Below are 22,130 nucleotides of genomic sequence, written 5' to 3' on the forward strand. Positions count from 1 at the left end.
GAAACCTCACCCTCCACATGACCAACATCCAATAAAATATCAAACATGCTAAGTTGTCTCTCATCACCACTCTATTTTCATTCCTAGATGTTCTTATTTTTCTACTTCACATGTTAATGAGTCAAATTTTACAACTTCGTCTAACATTTTACAAGTGCTTGTGTACTAGGAACTTTCAATAAGAACTCCATAGTAAACTATGATTTCTTGTTTATGTTGCCCATCTTGGTGAGAGCAGTTCTTTTGATATTTTTGTGCACCTTTTGCATGTTGGATAGTAGGGGTTGTCTTAGTGCTAGTTCAATTACTACTTCCAAAACACTAGGCTATTGAAATCCACCCCAAGTCTTGCTTGGTATCAAATGATGATATTATGCATGCAAAGCCCACTACATGCCAACCACCAAGTTAGCCAATAAGCAGTGTTGGTACCAATGCTCATCAACAGGCTACATGACCATCCCACGCCACTACTGTAGAGACTATAACCCAAGCAAATGGTTGTGATATGGACACGAGCAATGTGATTGCCAACACAAGGTCATGACGGACTACTTAGCAAAGAATTGGAGATTGGTATTTGGTAAAATATAGGTGATACCTTCGTGATCAAGAGGAGAAGAGAACCTCCACTTGTGCATTTATACAGATTGGTCCCTAATGAGGTTATAAGGATGGTGGATATACAAGTTGAGAAATTTAAAACTATCTTTGATAGATATGCCTATAAAACTACTAATACTCATTTTCTCATGTCTGTCATACAACACTATTTTGACAATCATTAAAAGTGTTAGATCTCAACTTGCATGAGTGAGGGCCAACTTGCGCAACCAAGAATGATGAGTTCAAACACAAGCTTCATGGCACTCATTGAGGGTATGTTTCTTACACCAATATTTTTTATAATTAATAGTCACAATGTGCATCATCACCATCATCTTGCTTTGCTCGTAGCATAGTCCCATCAACCAACTCATCATGTGAGAGTGCAACGTCAATTCTTGGAGGTTACAAAGGAGAGATTATAAGCTATTGAACAAAGCATTGATCCTTCAAAAATGTGAATAAATTGTGACCCATTAATGGACCAATCACCTTTCCAACATAAGACTGAGACCCATAAAATCTCCATCTAACATGTATATTCAATATATTTAACATGGAATGGCTAACTAAAGCAAACATTAAAGACTACATGTCATAAAGCTCTAGGCATCTTTTATGCATGTGCTTACTACTCCATATGTTTGCATAGTGTACATGTGAACATCCTTTTCTTGCATGAACCTTTAATACAAACTTATGCTAATACTCGCTCACTCAACTCCCCAATGAAAGAATCTAATTATTGCAATCTTGTAATGTGCCTTCAAAATACAATGCCTCTTTTCATATTTAATAAGTTCAAACTCTTCTTTGAATTCTCCATTCAAATTATTAGTTATACAAGGTTACTACAAAATTAGTCAAATAACTTCTAAAATGTAATGATTTACTCTCAAACACAACTAGATAGACCTTGCTATTAAATACATCTAAAACAATTGCATTTAGTACCTATGAGACTCGTTTCGTAAGTCTTTTCTAACAACAAATCAAACCTAGCGAGATTCAACAATTGTATTTATGACCTACGAGAGACTAATTTCGCACTATAATTTCATAAGTCTTTTCTAACGACAAATCAAACTAAACAAGATTCAACACTAGAGAGCCTAATGTTCTACATGAAAGCTAGTTCTTAAATACAATGCACAAGGTAGATTTTAAGAGCATGTAAGATTTGATTTCCAATCATTTATTTACTCCTAGATAGAAGCATAAACATACAGGGGCTAGGAGTTAGTACTTAATATTGAAACTATTTTACACCGTTAATATAGAACTTCAATTAATCAACTTCATAAAAATGTTTTGCAGCTCTTATCTTTCTTCTCGCGTTGGTTTAACGTCTTGATTTCGCAAGAATCAACCACATGTTTTGCTTCATTGTGAAGAATGGTAACATGATAAAATTTGACTAGATTTGGAAGTCATCCTTACGGTCTTACTTCGACCAATTAACTATTTTCAAACCAATTAACTATTTTCAAACCAATTAACTATTTTCAAACCACCTCATAAACCTCAAGTAGAATGTGAACTCAATAGTAGTTTTCAGATTACCAATCCAAAGTATAGTAAGGAGGAACAAATAAAGCTCCTAAGCTCCATCTCTATTTGACAAAAGGTTCTAGCGTGCATCAAGAAGAATAGATGGGATTTTCAAAGCGCACATGCACACACAATGGTAAGGCACATATTGTGCAAAGGAAAATATTAGAACTCGATTTACTTGCATATACTTAATATCTAATTCTTATTTACTTGAGAGAGAGAGAGAGAGAGAGAGAGAGAGAGAAAGAGAGGGAATGCTTTTTTGGGGGGACCACAGAAACAAACTCACAAGTCAGCGGCATTTTGGAATATATTTATTCATAAAATATTACAGGTTGCCTTGGGCAAACAAAAAAGTTCATGCCTGGCTGTTCCCCCGTGTGCAAGGGGTAGGCCTCAATATCCTAACCAAATATTCACGAATTTCTGGAATGATTCTTTGAATCAAAGCAGAATACCTGCAAAACCCAAGTGAATGGTTCAATTCCACAAGAGTACATGAAAGTTTAACATTAATTTCTCAGATTAATAGTGCGCACATTCCAGCACACGAACCAGTACATGCAGGCCTGCAAGTGCACAAGTGCAGGGCAAATAAAATTCAAGTTCTATTAAACTCTGAAGTTTCAAAAGCAATAATTAAATTCAAAGAACATTAATTTCTCAGGACGGCTAATAGTGCATGCATTTCAGCACATATGAACCAGTGCATACAGGCTTTCATGTGTGCACACGCACAGAGAGAGAGAGAGAGAGAGAGAGAGAGAGAGAGAGAGACCCAGGCAAGCCACACATCTGTTTATGTTGCTCCAATATAAAGAGAACACAAGTGTGCCGCAATGAAAGGGCATGGTATGCTTCTGCCAAATCATAGACACTAGCTACATTCTCCACTGTCATATCCTGTAAACAATGAAGAGAAATTTTTAACTTACAGACAAACAGACAAACAATTATTGATACTACATTCTGAATTCTAAAGAACCCACATATTTACCTGTGCTATTGCATGTTCACACAAACGTTTCAAGCCCTCTAACAAATATTGATCCGCTGCTCTCAGAAGGTCTTGAGCTGCGTCTGAGCTGACTTCCACATTGCCTGTGTAAATGAACCTGCATGTGTTGCAGAAGGTTTAAATAGACTGCTGCACAACCTAAAGGCATTTGTTACTTTCTTAATCCTCACCTCATCATTAACTCAAAGATCTTCCAACTGATATTAGGAATCTCAATGTCTTTTGCTTCCTTTTCCTGGCCAGAAAGTAGACACAGCACTTCAGCTGATTCCAGCATACATTGAAAATTGACCAGAATAATCTTAAGTAAATAAGCTCACCCTATAACCTCCATCGAACATAGCACGGAAAGCATCTGAAGAAGCAAGAAGAGCAATACGGTGTGCATAAAACCTACTCCCTGTCATATGCTCCAAGGTTAAGATTTCAATAGAATAGAGACAAGTTAACACAAAAAGATCTGCCAAATGCGTACCTTCCACAAGAAATGTGACATCAGATAAGGTGCTGCTGTTCACATATCGTTCTCCCAGATAAACCTGCATTTGGAACACCATGCCAATTTAAAAACTAGACCTTACAGTAGGTGTCTTTGTCTTTGCCTAAAGACCAATGCACAAGTTTACACCCTACACCTGCACCAGAAACAAGACAGGTAATGGTCAATCTTAGGAAGTAACACTGTTTTGAGATATTGGCCTTTTAGATCTGCTATGAAATTATCAACTCTGAAACATGATTGTTTCTGAACTGAGCATCACAGATTATACCGGATACTTTGTTCACAGCACTCAACAACCTGCTCAGTGCCAATTTGTCAGTTACTATAGAACACATTCTGAGGTTTTTAAAATCAAGATTAACCATGTAACAAGAATTTCTATCCTGATCAAAGGGCCAGACTAAGCATGATATGCTCTACCAAACAATCTGGCAACACACTGGTCTTTGACTGTTGTAAGCCACCTGCAAAGACAGAATCAGAGTATGTGCCGAGTGAAGGACACTAAAAACTTGGTGTGACTCCATAACCACAATAGATTTGAAGTACCTTTCCTTGGTTAGCCATACAACCTGGATGTAACCTTCTATAGAAGATGCTGTTTGTGGACACTGCTACTACTTCTGACTGTTGTTAGGTCACCTTTCAAGGGTTTCCTAGAGCTTAAATTGCATACTATTCATTACACAGACAATGAGAAGAGCATCTACAGCAAGAGACTAGAAAAAAATAAAACTCCTAATTTCCCAACCAAGTTTTCGAAAAGTAACCACACCATGTCCTACTGTGAGAGAGAGAGAGAGAGAGAGAGAGAGAGTATTCCACACCTGTGGAGTGGGAGGGGGTGGAGCTGCATCAATAGGAGACAAAGCCGTGGCTTTCTTTGCTAAAGTGTATAGTGCTAAAGCACCGTCTCGCTGTTGTTTTGCATTTGAGAAGCTGCCGAGTAGGCTGAGAAGTACCTCCATTCCTGTAGATTGTATACTCCTTTAATCTCACAAGTAAAAGCACTGACAAACTAATCTCGTAAGAAATGTGTACCATTATTGTCAATGAAAATTGTCCGTTGGTCATCTGGGGAACATAAGTGAGCTAAAGTCAGTGCAACCCTTCTCTGTATGACTTTGTCGGAAGAACGCATCAGATACAGAAGGTGCTTCAACACCTACATTAACAGATAAAAGAGCAATTCAACCACTGCATCAGCATAAACAACACAATGAAATAGAAATCATGGCTCTCCACAGGTTTATCATTAAACAATGGAGCTCCAGCTGAAAATCTGCCATGCCCATTGTTGATTTGCATATTTTAACAACACACACACAGATCCACCTTACCATCACTTCTGAACATAAATTATAGCACGCAAATCATGGCATTGCCATGTCCAGACTTGGTTCAAAACAATTGGAATTTGAAACTCTACCTTGCAGGGCTTCGCCACAAGACCCTACCTTATGAACATTGACCCACAGTATTCTAAAGATACGATGCTATTCATAGGGGAACATCCACACACAAACTAAATTAGCTCATGCACTTTTGGTTTTCAAAACATTTTCCAAAAGGAAAAAAAAATCACCATCCCAACCAAAAAAAAAACCACGACAGTTACAAAGCCACACCAAAACTCTAAATCTCAGTTTTGTGCAGCAAGACAGACAAGCGGATGCATTCATAGGCAGCAGTTAGCTCAAAGTCTTGGTGCCAGAGGTAAATATTTCTAAGACATACTGTAGACGCTAGAGCAAGTGTAGATGCTATGCTCACAAGATGGGAAAGAAGACACATCTTACCCGACCATGTATCTTTTCTTCCAACCTTTTCAGAGTTTTTGTGACACAATCTCTTGAAGCCTGTACCCAAACAAGTAAGTATCAGAAAATGTAAGATCACTGTCTGCATAGCTTCTACATACACAGTTTGTGCCGATTATCAATCATGCAGAAAGCAATAGTTGATTTGATCTGTAGACCAGCCATAACAGACAGTTACATGGATATCTTCACAAGCCTTTTGTTTCAAAGCTGGTACTCAAGAGACCAGTACACATTAGAGACCTATATTGCAATTCCTCTCATGGTGCTGACTTTAAGACCATTCGATTATGTATAAAGCATCTATAAAAGCAAGGCCCATTCAAATACATTTCACACACCTACCATGCCTACTCCCAATTCCTAACTTAAAAATCCTTGTGTGTTTTCTCATGCCTGAGTCCCTTCCCAAACATTTTTCTAACAATAAGACTAACCATGATTAGTGTGAAACTGTACAACTCCTTATACTTCTCACTGTGCACTGCCAGCACAGAGAAACCTGGAAGAGTTGACATCCCCAAAAAAGAACTCACTTTAGGAAGATGCTTATGTCCATTGATAGCACAGACAAGGAAGCCAACAAAGGAATTTGTTGCTAAATAAAAAAGCCTATGGTTTTCAACCTTCAGGCGTCTCAAACATTTCATAAATAGCAGCTTCCCATCATACACAAGAAAAGTCGGTATGACACAAACAATAAGATTATATGGATAATATACAGTTATAAACAAAGTGTCCCTAACACAAACTGGAGCCTCATGTTAAAACCTTGTTGAAATGCATGCTCAGAAGTAAAAAACAAAGTGTGGACTGACAGAAACTGGAGTTCTTGTCAAAACCTTGTTGAAATGCATACTAAGTAAACAACAATAACAAATGCCTTCACTAGTGTTCAAAGTTGTCATTCCACAGAAGGATTCGCCTTAGGAAGTCACACGCATCCATTGATGGTGCATGCAATTTGTTGCTAAAGAGAGAGCCTACCTTTTTCAACATCCGGGTATCTCAAACCTCAGTCAACATTAGACACCTACATTGCAACTCCTCACAATGCTGTCTAGGAGACTATTCCGTTGCGTACAATGCATATACAATATCAGGGCACATTCAAAGCACATTTCACACCTACCATGGCTACTTCCAATTCTTAACTAAAATATCCTTGTGTGCTCTCTTATACCAGGATCCCTTCCCATTATAATGACGAAAAGATCAACCATGATTAGTGCAAAACTGTGCAACTCCTTATACTTCTCACTGTGCACTGCCAGCACAGAGAAACCTGGAAGAGTTACAATTTCCACAAGAGATTCACTTTAGGAAGCCACATAAGCCCATGGTGGCACAGATGAGGAAGCCAACAAGGGAATTTGCTTGCTGAAGAGAGAGACCATGGTTTTCAACCTTCAGGTGCCTCAAACATTTCATTAATAGTGACTTCCCTTTATAAATGAGAGAGGGCATCATGACAGAAAATGGCATGCTCATAGGAAAATATTGCAGTTACAAACAAACTGTAGCCTGATGCAAACTGAAGCTTCATGTCAAAACCCTGTTGAAAAGTATGCTCAAAGTAAACAGTACTAACGAATGACTTCACTACTGTTCGAACAATTATCATTTCCACAAAAGGATTCAAATTAGGAAGCCACATGTCCATTGATTGTGTGTAATATTAAGGAAGCCAACATAACAATTTGTTGCTAGAGAGAGCCCATTGTTTCTGACCTTCAGGCTTCTCAAGCCTTTCATAATTAATAGCTTCCCATCAAAAACAAAAGAAAAGTCGGCATGACAGAGAATTACAGGATTTGCCAAAAATTTCACAAAATATTACTCGATAACAAACAATGCAGAAACAGAATGTGGTCAGTGCAGACTGAAGGCCTCATGTCAAAATCCTGTTGAAACCCATGCACAGAAGTTAGCATTACTAACTAATGCCTTCACTGCTGTTCCAACAACCGCACCTAATGAAGCACACGTAAATACACGAGTACTCTGACTACTACCTGCACAATTAAATCTCCATCTTGCAACCTTTGAACACCTCCTTCCTTCACAATGTCCGAAACATTATCCTAGGATACATGAAAAGATTGACTTAGCATGATGCAGGCATACAAAGAGGGAAAACTCTGATCTAGATACTCTCATTGCTATCTACCTCATTATCAGCGAGACCATACAAAGCAAATGCAGCATTATGCTGCAATGACCCATTCTTGGAATCCAACAGCTCAAGCAAGGGTCTGAGCCCACCATCATGGACAATGCCGGCTTGATTGTGTGTGTTCTGTCCAAAGCAAAACTTAGCCATATATAACTAAGTATCAGGCCACAGAATTAAATTTTACGAGAGAGTACCTGAGCCAATCGTCCTAGTGCAAAAGCTGCCATTTCTCTTAATTGAGGATCTGCAGCTTCTAACATTTTAATCAAAGGCCGAACAGCACCGCGTTGAACAATGTGAACCTGAAAGTGTGGCAGACCCACAATTTGTCAGTCGCACCTCGATCAGATGGTGCAACTAAAAGGTCAAAATTTATTGCGTAATCAACCAGAAAATATCCCGGACTTTCAACCTACTTAGACAGTTACCTTGCACTCCAGATCCGTTGTTGCAAACTGCCCCAGCAAAAGTGCAGCCTCTCTTTGACTTTCTTGGCATCTTGAACTGCTTTGAACAATTTGTTTACCAAACAATTACACCGACTCCAACAAAGCTTTCATCGGACATGAACACACGATATAATGATGCACTCCACTTGACATAATGTTATATCTTTGGAGTACCAAAATGGCAATCTCTCTCCGGTGCAATCTTCAGATAGTTAACAACACCATGAACTTATGCTGTTTTCATTAAAAGAAGTAGCAGTCTGAACACACCTCAATAAACCAATTACTGGTTGTAGAGCCCCAGCAAGAAGAACCTCCTTTTTTATGTTTACAGATGAATGTACCAGGTTTCCAATAACACCAACCTAGAAAGTAAGTAGTATGTCAGAAATACTTATGCTACATGCTCTGTACCTAATACAGTAGAAAATTCCTTCAAAGCTAGCTTCTTAATAAGACTTGTATGGTACAATCTAGTCTATAATTTGAGTTGCATCTCAGATACTTTCCAAAAGCTTTAACACCTTGAAGAAAAGCTGTCAAATCACGACACCCAGGGCAGACAAGACCACAAATGGTGTGGCACAACGCTTTGGGCTACATCCCAAATGCTTTCTCAAAGCTGTGCAGATTCTCTAACTACCACAGAATGCTCTCAACAAAAACAGAAGAACACAGCAGATCTACATAGGAGAGCTGTCCATTCTCACTAGATTCTGCTAAAGTTTGATAAAGCCAGATTGAAGAAAAGAGTTCCCTATCTGAATGTATCCACAGCTCAATCTTTTTAAAATACAACATTGAGCTGATAAAACTGGGCATAAGAGTGCAGACACACGACTGTCAGCATAGAAGAATACAAGTACAAAGCTCAATCCTCCTGCGAAATGAATATGTTCCATTGAGGTTCCAAGATTTCCCCATAGGGATAAAGTTGAAAGCCCAAAAGAATACCCCAATTTGAACGCCTTGTATATCCCTCACCTTCAAAACTCCCAAAACAACTTGAAGCTTGTTCGATGATAAGCAGCTGAACTCTAATTACCTTTAGAGGTCAAACAACAGAAACAAGAACAATCAGTGACGACTCTTACAGCTTCATAGTGAATGCCAACATCTTCCGAACGCAGCATGAATATTAGAGTTGGTAATGCATTGTACTCAACAATCTGCAATCATAGATTCAGTACTGTCAATCACAGATAAGATAACAACAAGAACTGTCCTTAAGAACTAGGTAACTCATTTTCATCTTCCAGAAAAGATACAACACAGCAAACCGTGTGGCTAAGAATGGCATGACAAACCTTAAGTTGACTGCACAGGATAGAAAATAGAGTATGCCACGAATACCAAAGCATAAAGCACAAATAGCAGCAACAATTCAAAAGATATCAATAGTCAACAGCAAATTTGTATTTCACATAACTATCATACTTACAAAATACAAAATGAAAACAAAGGAAAAGAACATGCAGACATAATAGTGGTAGATACACATTCTTAATGAAATACAAAACAGAGCAATTCAACAAATTGATGGATGATATGACCCAAAAAATTTGCATGGTTATTGTGACAGCATAAAACAAAAAGAAAATGACATAAAAGACCATGCGCACACAACTTCACATAAGAGAGAATAATAACAGCTTCAGATAACTAAAAGGCAGAAAATATAAAAAGTTGCAATCACAATCAACTTAAAACAGTAAATCAGCAACCTAAAAGCTAACAAATAGTGGAGCTAAAATGCTCCCAGTGTCCCACTTACTCAGTGGCCATGATATTGATTGGCCCAAAGCAAGGCACCCCTTGAGGTATTTCTTTAATCTTACAAAAGAATATTTTTACAACTAATTGACTGTTCAATTGGTTATCATCAATCCTAAAATGTGTCAGTAATCAAGTGCACAATTTCATCTAACAAACCCTTGTGTAAACCCTTATCTCTGCTGCAACCAACTAATCCCAAACACATCACTAAGCCCTCAATGCATGCTCTTCAATCTCAGCCCAGCTCGGCCCTGGTGCATCTGCCCGCAATTCCTCTCACCAATCACTTCTTTTTATGAGCGAATGTTTCCAAACTGAGCCCAAGGTACTCTAACAGGTGCCAACATGCAAATAAACTAGCACACAGCATGATTGCACGACCTGTAGCCCTGCATCCTTCATATAATTCACAAATGAGCTTTCTGTTCACTGTAATCTACAACTAGTTACTGCTTTAGACTTTGGCTTGGATGAATGCTAATGGCTCCCATGTCTTTTCTGCCAATTCAAGTAGCATTTCCCCCCAATCTCCATGTAAAGCCTAAATACACAGCTGCAGTTTGGCCCCACATCTACCGAGAAATCCAGCTTTGTCCTGTTGCACTTGTCACAGTTGCTCTCACCACCAGTGACTTTCTTCATGCCAGTACTGCCCCAAGGTACACCAGTGTGTACACATCGTGAGTATTACCGGTCTATTGGGCAGTGTGTTATAGTGGTTGGGTGGCAGCTTGGATGGTACTGTTAGAGTTCATAGCCTGTTTTTTAGGCAGCAGCACAGCTGGTCCAGCAGTCGGACCAGCTGCACAGTCGGACTGTGCAGTCGGACTGCCACGTGGCAGTCCGACTGCCTGCAGCCATTTTTATCAGGCTGCGCCCCATTTTTGAGCCCCGTTCTAGGTGATTTTTCGCCTATTTATTGCTGACGTTTTCAGCAGTCTGGACACTCTTCTCTGTCGCAGATTACAGACCGGTGCCGTGCAGATTTCTGTCTCTGTTCACAGATTTCAGACAGCAGACAGTGCAGACTGCAGCAGACTTCGAGGTGGACAGCAGGTCGCATCGTCGAGGTGGAGACACGCAGTCCAGCGCACTGCGCCTGTGTATATCTTTGTATTCAGCATTCTTTATACAGCAGATCTTCATTGTACACTGTCTCTTTCTCTCCCTTTTCTCTCTGCGTTCTCTCTCTCTCAGTCCTACGCTTCCGCACCGCTGCACTCTGACATGGTATCAGAGCAGTGTATGAGGGCTGATTGAGCACAGAATCAACCTGAAGAGGAGTTTCCATCGCGACACAAATTTGCGTTTTTTGCGTTTAAGGGCAGACAGGAGGGCTGCGCCTTGGAACAAGGCTGAAACGAGTGTGGGCACACAGGAAAGGAGTACAGGTGGTGGATTTGCTGCTGTTTACTGCTGTTTTACGCGGAGAAAGTTTGAGTTTTCAACCTAAAAGTGCAGGTTTTGCTTTTTCATCGCCTCCGGCGGGTGAAGAAGCTTCGGGACGCGGAAGAGCCTTAGCAAGCTGAGTTTACCCAGTCAGAGGGGGCTGCTTTTGCGTTTGAGAAGGCATTGCAGGTGAAGATGTCTACAGAGATGGACTTGGAGTTCCAGGCGATTATGGACCGGAAGGTGCCTGTCCTACCGGCTCTTCCTACAGATCAGAAGCTCGACGGCGACAACTACCGCATTTGGCGCGTTATGATGTTGGCCATCCTTGAGTCCTATGATTTGGCGGAGTTGGTACAGGAGGATATTGACCGGCCTTCGGTAAGAGATGAGTCCAAACTCTCTTCTGATGCTCGTGCGGAGTTGGCCAGGGCCCAGTCTCATTGGGACAAACTGAATGCCAGGATTCGATCCTTTCTCTTTCTATCATGCACTACAGCCGTGATCGCTCACATCGAGCACTTGACGGTGGCTCGTGAGATATGGCTGGAGCTTGATCAAATGTACAATCGGATGACCCTGATGAAGAGGGTTTCTTTGGAGGTCCAGATGCGGACTTTGTCCGTCAATAAGTCTTCTTCGCTAAGGGAACACATTAACAAGCTAAGGCAGCTACAGATGCAGGTTCAGAATGCGGGGAAGCCGATTTCCTCCGAAGACATGGCGATCACACTATTGTCCCAGTTGCCGCCACGATTCGGTACATTTTACTCTGCCCTTATTGCTTCGGGGCGAGAGTCTACTCTTCGCTGGGAAGAGTTGGTTCCTATGGTCTTGGACCAAGAGGAACAGTTAAAGGGACAGAATGCTTCCAAGTCGGAGGCGTTGACAGGTCAAGCCTCTCAGAAGAAGGGGAAGGACCAAAAGAAGAAGAAGGGGGATAACAAGTCCAAGAAGGACAAGGAGAAGGACAAGGACAAAGACTCCACATGCCATATTTGTGGAAAGACTGGCCATTGGAAGAAGGATTGCTCTGACAAAGACTCGAAGGACACCAAGAAGAAGGAAACCAAGGATTCTGGAGCGGTGGCTGCACCCTCATCAGCTGCATTTCTACATTTAGTTGTCATTGAGGACGCTTCACCGAATGCTTCTGATGCTGCGATGGCGGCTCCCCAATCTCGAGAGTGGATTATTGATAGTGGTGCCTCACGGCACATGACTCCTTCATCAGATGGTGTTGCCCAGCTGCGACCTTCGCGTGGGCAGGTTCTCATTGGAGACAGCTCTTCAGTTTCTATTGCAGGTCGGGGTAAGATGCAGCTTATTCCGGATGGACGAGGTGGCACCCATACCTCAGAGGTTTTGCATGTACCAGGATTAGGGTACCATCTCCTTTCAGTTCATAAGATTTGCTCCCTTGGTCTTTTGGTGGAGTTTGACAGTTCTACTGTGCGAGTCCTTGATCGTGAATCGAGGAAGGTTCTATCATCTGGATATGAGGAGAACGGCATTTACAAACTGAAGTCTTCCACTGCCCTCTCTACTCTTCTTATTACCTCACAGTCACAGTCTGAATTATGGCATACTCGGTTTGGTCACCTGAACTATGACAATCTTCGGAAGGCGTCATCTGGACAGCTTGTTCGAGGGTTGCCGGATATAGTGGTGAGCCAACAGCCATGTGTCTCCTGCATACGGGGGAAGCAGCATAGGGATGCCATTCCCCACACAGCTTCGCGGCGGTCTACTTCACCGATGGAGCTAGTATCTACGGATCTATATGGCCCTATGAGGAATGAGTCCCTGCGTGGGAGCTCGTACTTCATGCTGATCGTGGATGACTACAGCAGGATGACATGGGCCTACTTTTTGGCACTAAAATCAGAAGCTTTCTCGCACTTCAAGGATTGGCTTCTCTTTGAGGAGAACCGATCAGGCCGGAAGTTGAAGACCTTGCGATCCGACAAGGGAGGTGAATTTGTGTCTAATGAATTTGCTCGGTTTTGTGCAGATAGAGGAATTCACCAGGAGTTTGCCAATACCAATACTCCTCAAGAAAATGGTATTCTAGAACGGAAGAACCGCAATGTGATCGAGATGGCGCGCACCATGATGGAGCACCGACAGACCCCTCAGGTTCTGTGGGCCGAGGCTGTGGCTACTGCAGTCCACATCCTTAATCGATCCCCTACTTCGGCCGTGGAAAGGATGACTCCATTTGAGGCTTATTTTGGGACGAAGCCAGATGTTTCTTATTTTCGGGTCTTTGGGTGTGATGCCTATGTTCACATTCCCAAGGCTCACAGTGACAAATTTGAAGCGGCTTCCCGAAAACAGGTATTTGTTGGCTACAGCTCCCAGTCCCAAGGCTACCGACTGTATGATCCCGTCAAGCGGGATGTATATACTAGCCGTGATGTGCGGTTTGTGGAGGTTCCGGCTTCTTCAACGGGTGAGGAGCATCCCGTTCTTGGAGATCCAGGGGAGAGTTTGGCTCCTTCTACAGTTCCACTGGAGCTTGTGCCGTTTGATTATGATTCTGTTTCTGACACAGAGTCTACTGTTCCACCGGATCCTTCTGAGGAGTTACCACCGGTGGATATTCCAGAGTCTTCTACTGATGGAGAACGACGAGGGGAGGTTCGGCCTCCTCCTCGCTGGGCCCGTGACACACTCCGTGATTCAGGAATCCAGGGGGTTCCTGAGGAGTGGGGACCGCAGGATGGTCCGCGGCGGTCACGGAGGCACCAGGCGCATTCTTCGGAGCTTGTTTGCTCCAATTATTGTTTGATGTCCCGAGTTATGCAGGATCGAGAGCCCACCTCCGTGAAGGAGGCTTTACAGTCCGCCCCGTGGAAGAAAGCTATGGAAGCTGAGTTGGAGGCTATTGAGAGGAATGGCACTTGGTCACTTGTGCCACGCCCCCCGAAGAAGAAGGTGATTGGAGTCAAGTGGGTCTTCAAGACCAAATATCTCAGTGATGGTACTTTGGATAAGCACAAGGCTCGCCTTGTTGATAAGGGTTTTGCCCAGCGCCCAAGGATTGACTGTCATGACACCTTTGCCCCTACAGCTCGTATGGCAACCATTAGAGCTGTTCTTGCTTTGGCTGGCCATAGGAGATGGCCTGTTTATCAGCTGGATGTGAAGTCGGCCTTCCTGAATGGTGATTTGAAGGAGGAGATCTACGTTGAGCAGCCTCCTGGCTTTGGTTCTTCAGATGGGAAAGTCTACAGGTTGAAGAAGGCCCTATATGGTCTCAAGCAGGCCCCGCGAGCTTGGAACGAGAAGATTGATTCGTTCCTCCAGACTCAGTTGGGATATCGGCGGTCCAAGGCCGATCCGCAGCTGTATGTTCACACTTCCGGGGAAGGTTATGTGCTGTTTGTATTATATGTTGATGATTTGATTGTCACAGGTGATGATGCACAGCAGGTCCAGGAGACAAAGTCAGCTTTACATCGGACGTTCGAGATGACGGATTTGGAGCTACTCCGTTTCTTTTTAGGCCATGAGATTTATCAGTCTCAAAGGGGGATCTTTCTCTCCCAACAGAGATATGTACAGGAGCTCTTGGTGACTTTTGAGATGGAAGATTGTCGGGCCCTCTCTACTCCTATGGATCCGAACTGGAAGGCCACTTCCCATTCAGCTTCTCCTTTGGCGGATGCTTCCCGCTATCGACAGTTGATAGGGTCTTTGATTTGGCTTCTCAACACCAGGGTTGATCTATGTTTTGCTGTTGGGCTCTTGGCAGGGTTCATGAGTGAACCTAAGACGGTGCATTGGCAGGCTGCTCAGAGGATACTTCGGTATCTGAGGGGGACGTCTGATTTGGGGATTCATTACCCCGCAGGGACAGATGGGTCAGATCTTGTACTTGCAGGTTGGAGCGACTCGGATTGGGCCGGTGACGTGGACCACAGGCGGTCTACAACAGGTTACTGCTTTACTTTGGGTGCAGGTGTTATTTCATGGAGTAGCAAGAAGCAACCCACGGTAGCCCTTTCGTCTACTGAGGCGGAGTATCGGGCCGCATCTTCCACCACATGCGAGGTTGTGTGGCTTCGGAGATTGTTGGAGGAGCTTGGGTGCCCCCAGACTCGTCCTACATTGCTGCGATGTGACAATGAGAGTTGCATTGCCTTGGCAAGGAATCCTGTTTTTCATGCCCGGACGAAGCACATTGAGATCCAGTACCACTTCATCCGAGAAAAGCTTCTGGATGAGACCATCACTGTGGAGTATTGCAAGACGGAGGATAATCTTGCGGATTTGTTTACGAAGGCGCTTCCTCAGGCTCTACTTCGGCAACATTCCAGATCCCTCAGGCTTCTGCCCTGTCCAGGCTCTGAGAGGGGGTGTTAGAGTTCATAGCCTGTTTTTTAGGCAGCAGCACAGCTGGTCCAGCAGTCGGACCAGCTGCACAGTCGGACTGTGCAGTCGGACTGCCACGTGGCAGTCCGACTGCCTGCAGCCATTTTTATCAGGCTGCGCCCCATTTTTGAGCCCCGTTCTAGGTGATTTTTCGCCTATTTATTGCTGACGTTTTCAGCAGTCTGGACACTCTTCTCTGTCGCAGATTACAGACCGGTGCCGTGCAGATTTCTGTCTCTGTTCACAGATTTCAGACAGCAGACAGTGCAGACTGCAGCAGACTTCGAGGTGGACAGCAGGTCGCATCGTCGAGGTGGAGACACGCAGTCCAGCGCACTGCGCCCGTGTATATCTTTGTATTCAGCATTCTTTATACAGCAGATCTTCATTGTACACTGTCTCTTTCTCTCCCTTTTCTCTCTGCGTTCTCTCTCTCTCAGTCCTACGCTTCCGCACCGCTGCACTCTGACAGGTACAACACACTTGATTACCTGGGTAGCACTTTACATGTCTGGCTAACCTGTCCTTTTGTTGTGATCTGCTGCTGGATGACCTGCGTTTAGTTTCAGCACTGTTTATGGCTATATAGCCTGCTCTCCCTTCTAACTTTTCATTCATCATCTGTGGAACTTGAGGGAGATATATAGAACACTGTTGCCAGTCAGATCAAGGGTTGTTTACCCATTGGCATTGTATTTTCTATATTTTCCATGATCAACTCTATTTCCCATTTCTTATCATCTTTAAGTTTTGTATGGTCTGCTTTCACAATTCAGGGTTCAGAGTCTGCACTTAATGCTTTCTACTTCTGCTTCCATTCTGAACTCACATGGCATCAAATGTCTAGTCTATGCTAGATCTAGGTGCCTTATTGTCTGTATTTTGTTGTTCCACGTTGCCTAATCAGCAGCATTTTTCTGGATTCTGCTGCTTGTGTTTACTGCTCTCCTTCTAAGGATGACCTGTTTCAAAGCTGTTAGACAGCAGCATGCACCCCTATCCTGCCTTTAAGGCCCTGCCTTGTGCTTGTTGCTGCATGGAGTCATCTCCCCCTACCATACCTCTTCTTGGGCTGCTGTTAAAAGCTGCTATTTTGGTACATACCTGTGCTTTCACCTTCTACAGTCCACCTCCATCTCTGGCCTTCAGAGAGAGTCCTATGTTGATTTAGTGCTCCTTCACTTTGTGTTCTCTCTTGAGCTCACTGCTCACTGGCTCCAGAAATCTCTCTGTTTCCTTATTTCTATATTTGAACTTTCCATAAGGCACCCCCTGTACTAACAAAGTGGATAAGCTCCACAGTGTTGACTATCATAATTAAATGTTGTCATGAAAGCTTGGTTTGTGCAAAAGGAAAATATGGTATATTGTGTCTTTGGTTCGGCTCCCCAACCTCAGTGACACCATCCTCTATCTGAGGACATTGATGAAAAGGATTTTCAAGAGAAAGTTCTACTTTGGGACCATGATGATGTGCCTACATGTGCCACACTTCTCCAATGCATCTCCAAAGAATTCCTACCAGCAATTACATCCCACATGACATTTCCAATAGTGTGGATCAATCTTTGGCTCATGTAGGAGGCTCCATCCAACATGCAAGTTGTCACCCTCTATGATCAGCTTCAGAGAACTCACTCCAAGTAGGTGAATCTATGAAACACTTCTTTCTAACCATGATAACCATACAAAATTATCTTACAAACATGTCATTTACTCTTACAAAGACTTATTTGGTGGTGTTCTTGACAAGCTTCATTAGTGTGCGTAACGCCTTGAGGGCTTAGACCTCATCTTCATAATGGGGCAGTGCGAAGATCCTGGAGCTGGAGTCATTTAGATCCATGATGGGAATCTGACTCTAACTTTAATTCTGGTTCAACAACTGAGGTGGTTGTCACCATAGAATCTATTTTCTAACCCAGTGTTTTGAAATTCCTCACGTGTCCTCAGGCCAAAAAAAGACCATGAGATAGTGGTGGTAATGCAGCAGATGCAATGGTTCTACATGCAAGAAATTCTACTTTGCATTCTACATGCATCACTTAGCTAGCAATGTTAAGATCCTAGTTACGAAATTGGAAGAAGGCTATGGAGTAAGAGTTGGATGCGATTCAACAAAATGGAGCTTGGGATCTTGTACCTTGACCCACTCATAGAAAGGTGATTGGGGTCAAATGGATCTTTAAGACCAAATGCCACAACGATGGCACTCTCGATAAGCACAAGGTGCAACTCATTGCAAAGAGCTTCGCACAACGGTTTTCCATGACACCTTTGCATCTAGATTTCGGATGGCTACCATTAGGGCCGTTCTTGCCTTAGCTAACCATAGGAGATGGCCGATTTATCAGCTTGATGTGAAGTCTACTTTCCAAGAAAAGAAGATAGTGATTCCTTATTCAATGTCAAGTTATACGTGTTGAACAAGGCTCTTTATACCCTTAAACAAGATCCATGTGCTTGAAAGAAGGAGATAGACTCGTTCCTCCAAGGGAAGGTAGAGTATCAATGCTTCTCTTCCAATTCCCAATTGTATATCCACACCTCAACTAGACGACACACGTTATTTGTGCTTTATGTGGATGATCTCATATTGACAAGTGACCATGTCCATAAGGTCAAACAAACACATAAAACACTACACAAGATATTCGAAATGATGGATATGGACCTTCTCCACCCAAGCCCACAACATGGCATGCCCCGCCACTCCACCCAATCCTCCCACAACATGGCACCACCCAAGAGATGTTGACCACAAGAGGTCAACCACAAGAAATTGCTTCACTATGGATGTAGGTGCTCTCTCTTAGAGTAGCAAAAAGCAACCCACTATTGCCCTATCATCTACAAAGTACCAACTAGCGTCTTTTCCCCATGTGAGAGTCTACCCCAAGCATCAAACCGATGATGTGATATATAAAGTTTTGCACATTTCCAACTATACCTGAATACATTGGACTTTGCACACCATGCATTGGCTGATGCATACCATAGGGATTTGTGCCATACAATCCCATATACCGTTCATGTCCAACCATAACATGAAAAATCATGCTTCCACGAAAGTATCCTAGCTGCCCCATCATAGCATCCATGCCTAGCTGTCAAAAATCCATTGAATTGGCATTTCCATAATGGCCTTGCATTTGCAATCATTGCCCTGTAGATACCAACTGCTTTGCTTCATTAGCGTCTTTGGGAGCTTCAAATGAAGTCTTTGGCATTACCTTCGATGCATCTTGCTATCCCAAAGTTATAGAAGATGTCTTTTTCTTGCCCTTGTTGTCCTTTGGAGCATTCAAAAATCAAATAAATTGAGGATTCTTTGCCAATTCGACAAAGAGATTTGCTATTAAATTGAGAATCCTTTGCCAATTTGGCAAAGAGATTTGTTGTTGTCCTAATCCGATTCTTAAACCGGTCATCAAATTCCTCTTCACTTTGCTGATCATCAGCCTCATTATGCCTTGAAGACCCTGTATCTAGGCGAACAATAATATTTTCAGCTTGTTGTCCATAGTCTGAGCCTTGTCCAAGATCAGGCATTGCATTTCTTTCATTCCAATGTGAATGTTCATATTGAGAGGCATCATCATTGTTCAATTGCATCTCATTGTATGAAGACATATTGCTGTAATTTTTCAGCTGAAAGCAAAAATCAGCACTAGCACAAAGCTTTGTCTTCCAATCAAGTACCTCGGGCCCTTAAATCAAGAGATTGAGTAGTATCCTAACAATGGAACCATGGAACCAACCTTCCTTCTTTGAAAGGGTAGTAATTCCCTAATTAAGCACTTAATTACAGCAATCAACAAATAAACATAATTTGAAATGCACAAATTACCTTAATAATCTTGGACATTGGACAGACACCCTGTTGGCACCAAAACCGGTGCCCCTTTCAGTATTTCTTTACTTTGATTGCTAATGGAATGAGTACAAGATGAGATTCCATAATCTCATTTGCTATTCTAAGAGCCGCTTACTGAAATAACAATCAACAATCAATTTGGACGAATTGCCCCTTGATTTTTCACCCAAGACTTGCTCTAATGGAACCACCAACTGGCCAAATGCTACCCCAATTTACAATGAATGGACCAGCATCTGAATTCCCTGACAATTACACAAATTTCAAGTACTAAATTGAGTATACAATGCCTTCACCAATTGGCATGGGTCCCAAAGTGACTGTCAAACCCTAATTTTTTCAAAAATTTAGGGTTTACAGCAAAAATCTCCTTGTTGTCCATTGAATTTTACGAAAATTGGATTGAAAAGGCTAGGAAATGCTGTGAATGACTAAGCACAAACTGAAGAAGGTGAGAAACTGCCAAAAGAGAGAGAAATTCCTAATTTTCACCCGAGAAAGGCTTGAAATTTGATTGCTACTTGTACAACTTGTAGCAACCAGCATTTAATGCTAGCAGCAACTCCTAAAGATCCCAAAATTGTTGTCACCTACATTAGGTGGCTTGATTCTTGCTGCTCCAGCCTCTAGAAGATCCTCCACTACAAGAAAATCAAACCAACATCTTATTCTCCCTCTTTTCCTCAACCTCAATGAACTGAATTCCTCTCTTCAGCCTCCAAAAACGTATTTTAGTCTTGCATGAGCATTTTTGCCAAGTGACAACATTCTAAACCTATTTTCTAGCATTATCCAACCATTTAATTAATTTTTAAAATTAAATAATTCTAAAAACTAAATTCAACCCTTCTGACCCTACCAAAAGTAAATGTGTCCATCCATAATTAAATTGGCTAGGCCATTTGCAACCTAAAGTGGTCCCTAACCTCTATTGATCTCTAGACTAGCATTAATTAATTAATGCTAGTCCTGTTAGCAGAGTATTTGACAGCTCATGTGTGAGTCTGAGCTTGATCTGGGCTAGGCATTTTTATTAGGTATTTTAGGTATTTTTCTGGTGTGGCATTTTATGCCAGTGGAGCATTTTTATACACCAGTTGGCCAGCATTAATGCTGTCTGACCAGCATTATTGCTCCCCACTTTTTCAGCCTATTTATACTCAGTGCTCCTCCTCAGTCAGTATCATCATCTTCACCATCTGCAGACTCTGTGGAGAGAGGAGCCAGAGCCAGTGCCAGTGCCAGTAGCCACGCAGCCAGTGACGCACTGTTGTATGCGACTGTCTCGTATTCAGATATATGGATTCCATTTCCCGTGCATACATCTGAGTTCTCATCTATATCGTGTTCTTTTCTTTTCTCTTTTTGTCTTGTGTTTCAGCAATTTATTTCAGCACATGTTTATGCTTCCACCGCTGCTCCACTTCTGACATGGTATCAATTTTCAAGATTTGTGTTTCTGCTGTGTTTTCTTGCTGATTTCAGGATTGTTTTGTACCCCTGCTAATCAGACGACTGCTGTCGCAGCCAGGCGACCTGTTTTGGGGCTGTTTTCAGCCTGCGTTTTTTGCAGTTTTGCCATCGCCTGCTGCCTACGCACCCTCCACTGCCTGCGTTTTTCATCTGCAGCTGCTGGCGACAGTTTTCTACCAGTTTACAGTCTGCGTTTTGCTGATTCAGCGTCTCTCGTGGCTGGGTGACTGTTACTTGAGGCCGTTTTTGCTGTTTTTGGCAGTTTTTGACTGATTTTTTGACTTTCTGCAACAGATTTTGTCTTCTATTGATCAGATTTTGGGTTATATTGCATGTGAACTCTCATTTCCTGCAATCTGTGCTTGTGTTTTGGCTGTGTTTCCTCTCTACATTCCATCTCTTCTCTACTTCTCTTCTTATCCTCTCCATATGGCTCCTCCGTGCACTTCCACTGATGATAAGTTGCATGGACCTGATTATCTCACATGGAGTGCTGTCATGAAAGCTTGGTTTGTGCAGAAGCGGTTATGGTACATCGTCTGTGGAGCTATTCCTCGACCTCTCCGTCCTTTTCCTCCTTCTGAAGATTTTGATGAGGACAACCATGAGACATCCTTGAGATTACAGGAGCGGCTTCCGGCACATTATGGAGGCGAGGCTTATGTAGCTTTAGAGAGGGGTAACAGGAAGAAGAAGTCGAAGGCCCAGTGTTACCACTGTGGCAAGAAGGGACATTTGCGGAAGGACTGCAAGAAGTTAGCGGCTTCCAGGAAGAAGAAGCAAAAGAAGCAGCGGGATATTGACTCTACCGATGAGTTCTCTCCTTCATCAGGCTCCGACTCAGATCCTCCGACCAAGGTGAAGTCCAAGGCGCGGAAGGGATCCTCTTCTTCAGATCGCGGGAAGGGCTTGGTGGCCCCTTCCTCAGCTGCTTTCTAGTGGTGGTGATGAGGTCATCTCTCACGACTCTCTTGTGCCAGAGAGGGAGTGTGAGCGGGTGTTCAGATGGGGCAGCCGCGCCTCATCTATACTTTTATACAGGTGCACAGGTTCCAGAGAGAGACGTCCCTGACGCATCGACTTCAGTCTAGCGGAATCAAATCCTGGAGT

The 22,130-nt window shown here is 42.7% G+C and overlaps 1 protein-coding gene across 2 annotated transcripts in view; it reads right to left on the minus strand.

The window, feature by feature from the left end:
• Positions 1–2,376: 2,376 nt before the first annotated feature.
• Positions 2,377–22,130, minus strand: part of LOC148010052 (ARM REPEAT PROTEIN INTERACTING WITH ABF2-like) — a 33,276-nt gene continuing 13,522 nt past the window's right edge. The window contains exons 6-20 of one of the 2 annotated variants that reach the window (XM_087673094.1): positions 9,220–9,294; positions 8,396–8,490; positions 8,105–8,180; positions 7,871–7,978; positions 7,671–7,799; positions 7,516–7,584; positions 5,480–5,539; positions 4,722–4,845; positions 4,508–4,650; positions 3,654–3,717; positions 3,499–3,578; positions 3,349–3,413; positions 3,158–3,275; positions 2,939–3,063; positions 2,377–2,618 (exon numbers count right to left, since the gene is read on the minus strand). In XM_087673094.1, coding sequence (XP_087529220.1) covers positions 2,519–2,618; positions 2,939–3,063; positions 3,158–3,275; positions 3,349–3,413; positions 3,499–3,578; positions 3,654–3,717; positions 4,508–4,650; positions 4,722–4,845; positions 5,480–5,539; positions 7,516–7,584; positions 7,671–7,799; positions 7,871–7,978; positions 8,105–8,180; positions 8,396–8,490; positions 9,220–9,294 — 1,431 coding nt within the window. In that variant the 3' untranslated portion in view covers positions 2,377–2,518. The remainder of the gene's footprint in view (positions 2,619–2,938; positions 3,064–3,157; positions 3,276–3,348; positions 3,414–3,498; positions 3,579–3,653; positions 3,718–4,507; positions 4,651–4,721; positions 4,846–5,479; positions 5,540–7,515; positions 7,585–7,670; positions 7,800–7,870; positions 7,979–8,104; positions 8,181–8,395; positions 8,491–9,219; positions 9,295–22,130) is intronic. The other variant, XM_087673095.1, reaches the window with a different exon arrangement.

This window comes from Lygodium microphyllum, chromosome 30 (genome assembly GCF_053477565.2).
Source record: "Lygodium microphyllum isolate KBCC chromosome 30, Lygodium_microphyllum_v1.1.10, whole genome shotgun sequence".
NCBI classification, from domain to species: Eukaryota; Viridiplantae; Streptophyta; class Polypodiopsida; order Schizaeales; family Lygodiaceae; genus Lygodium; species Lygodium microphyllum.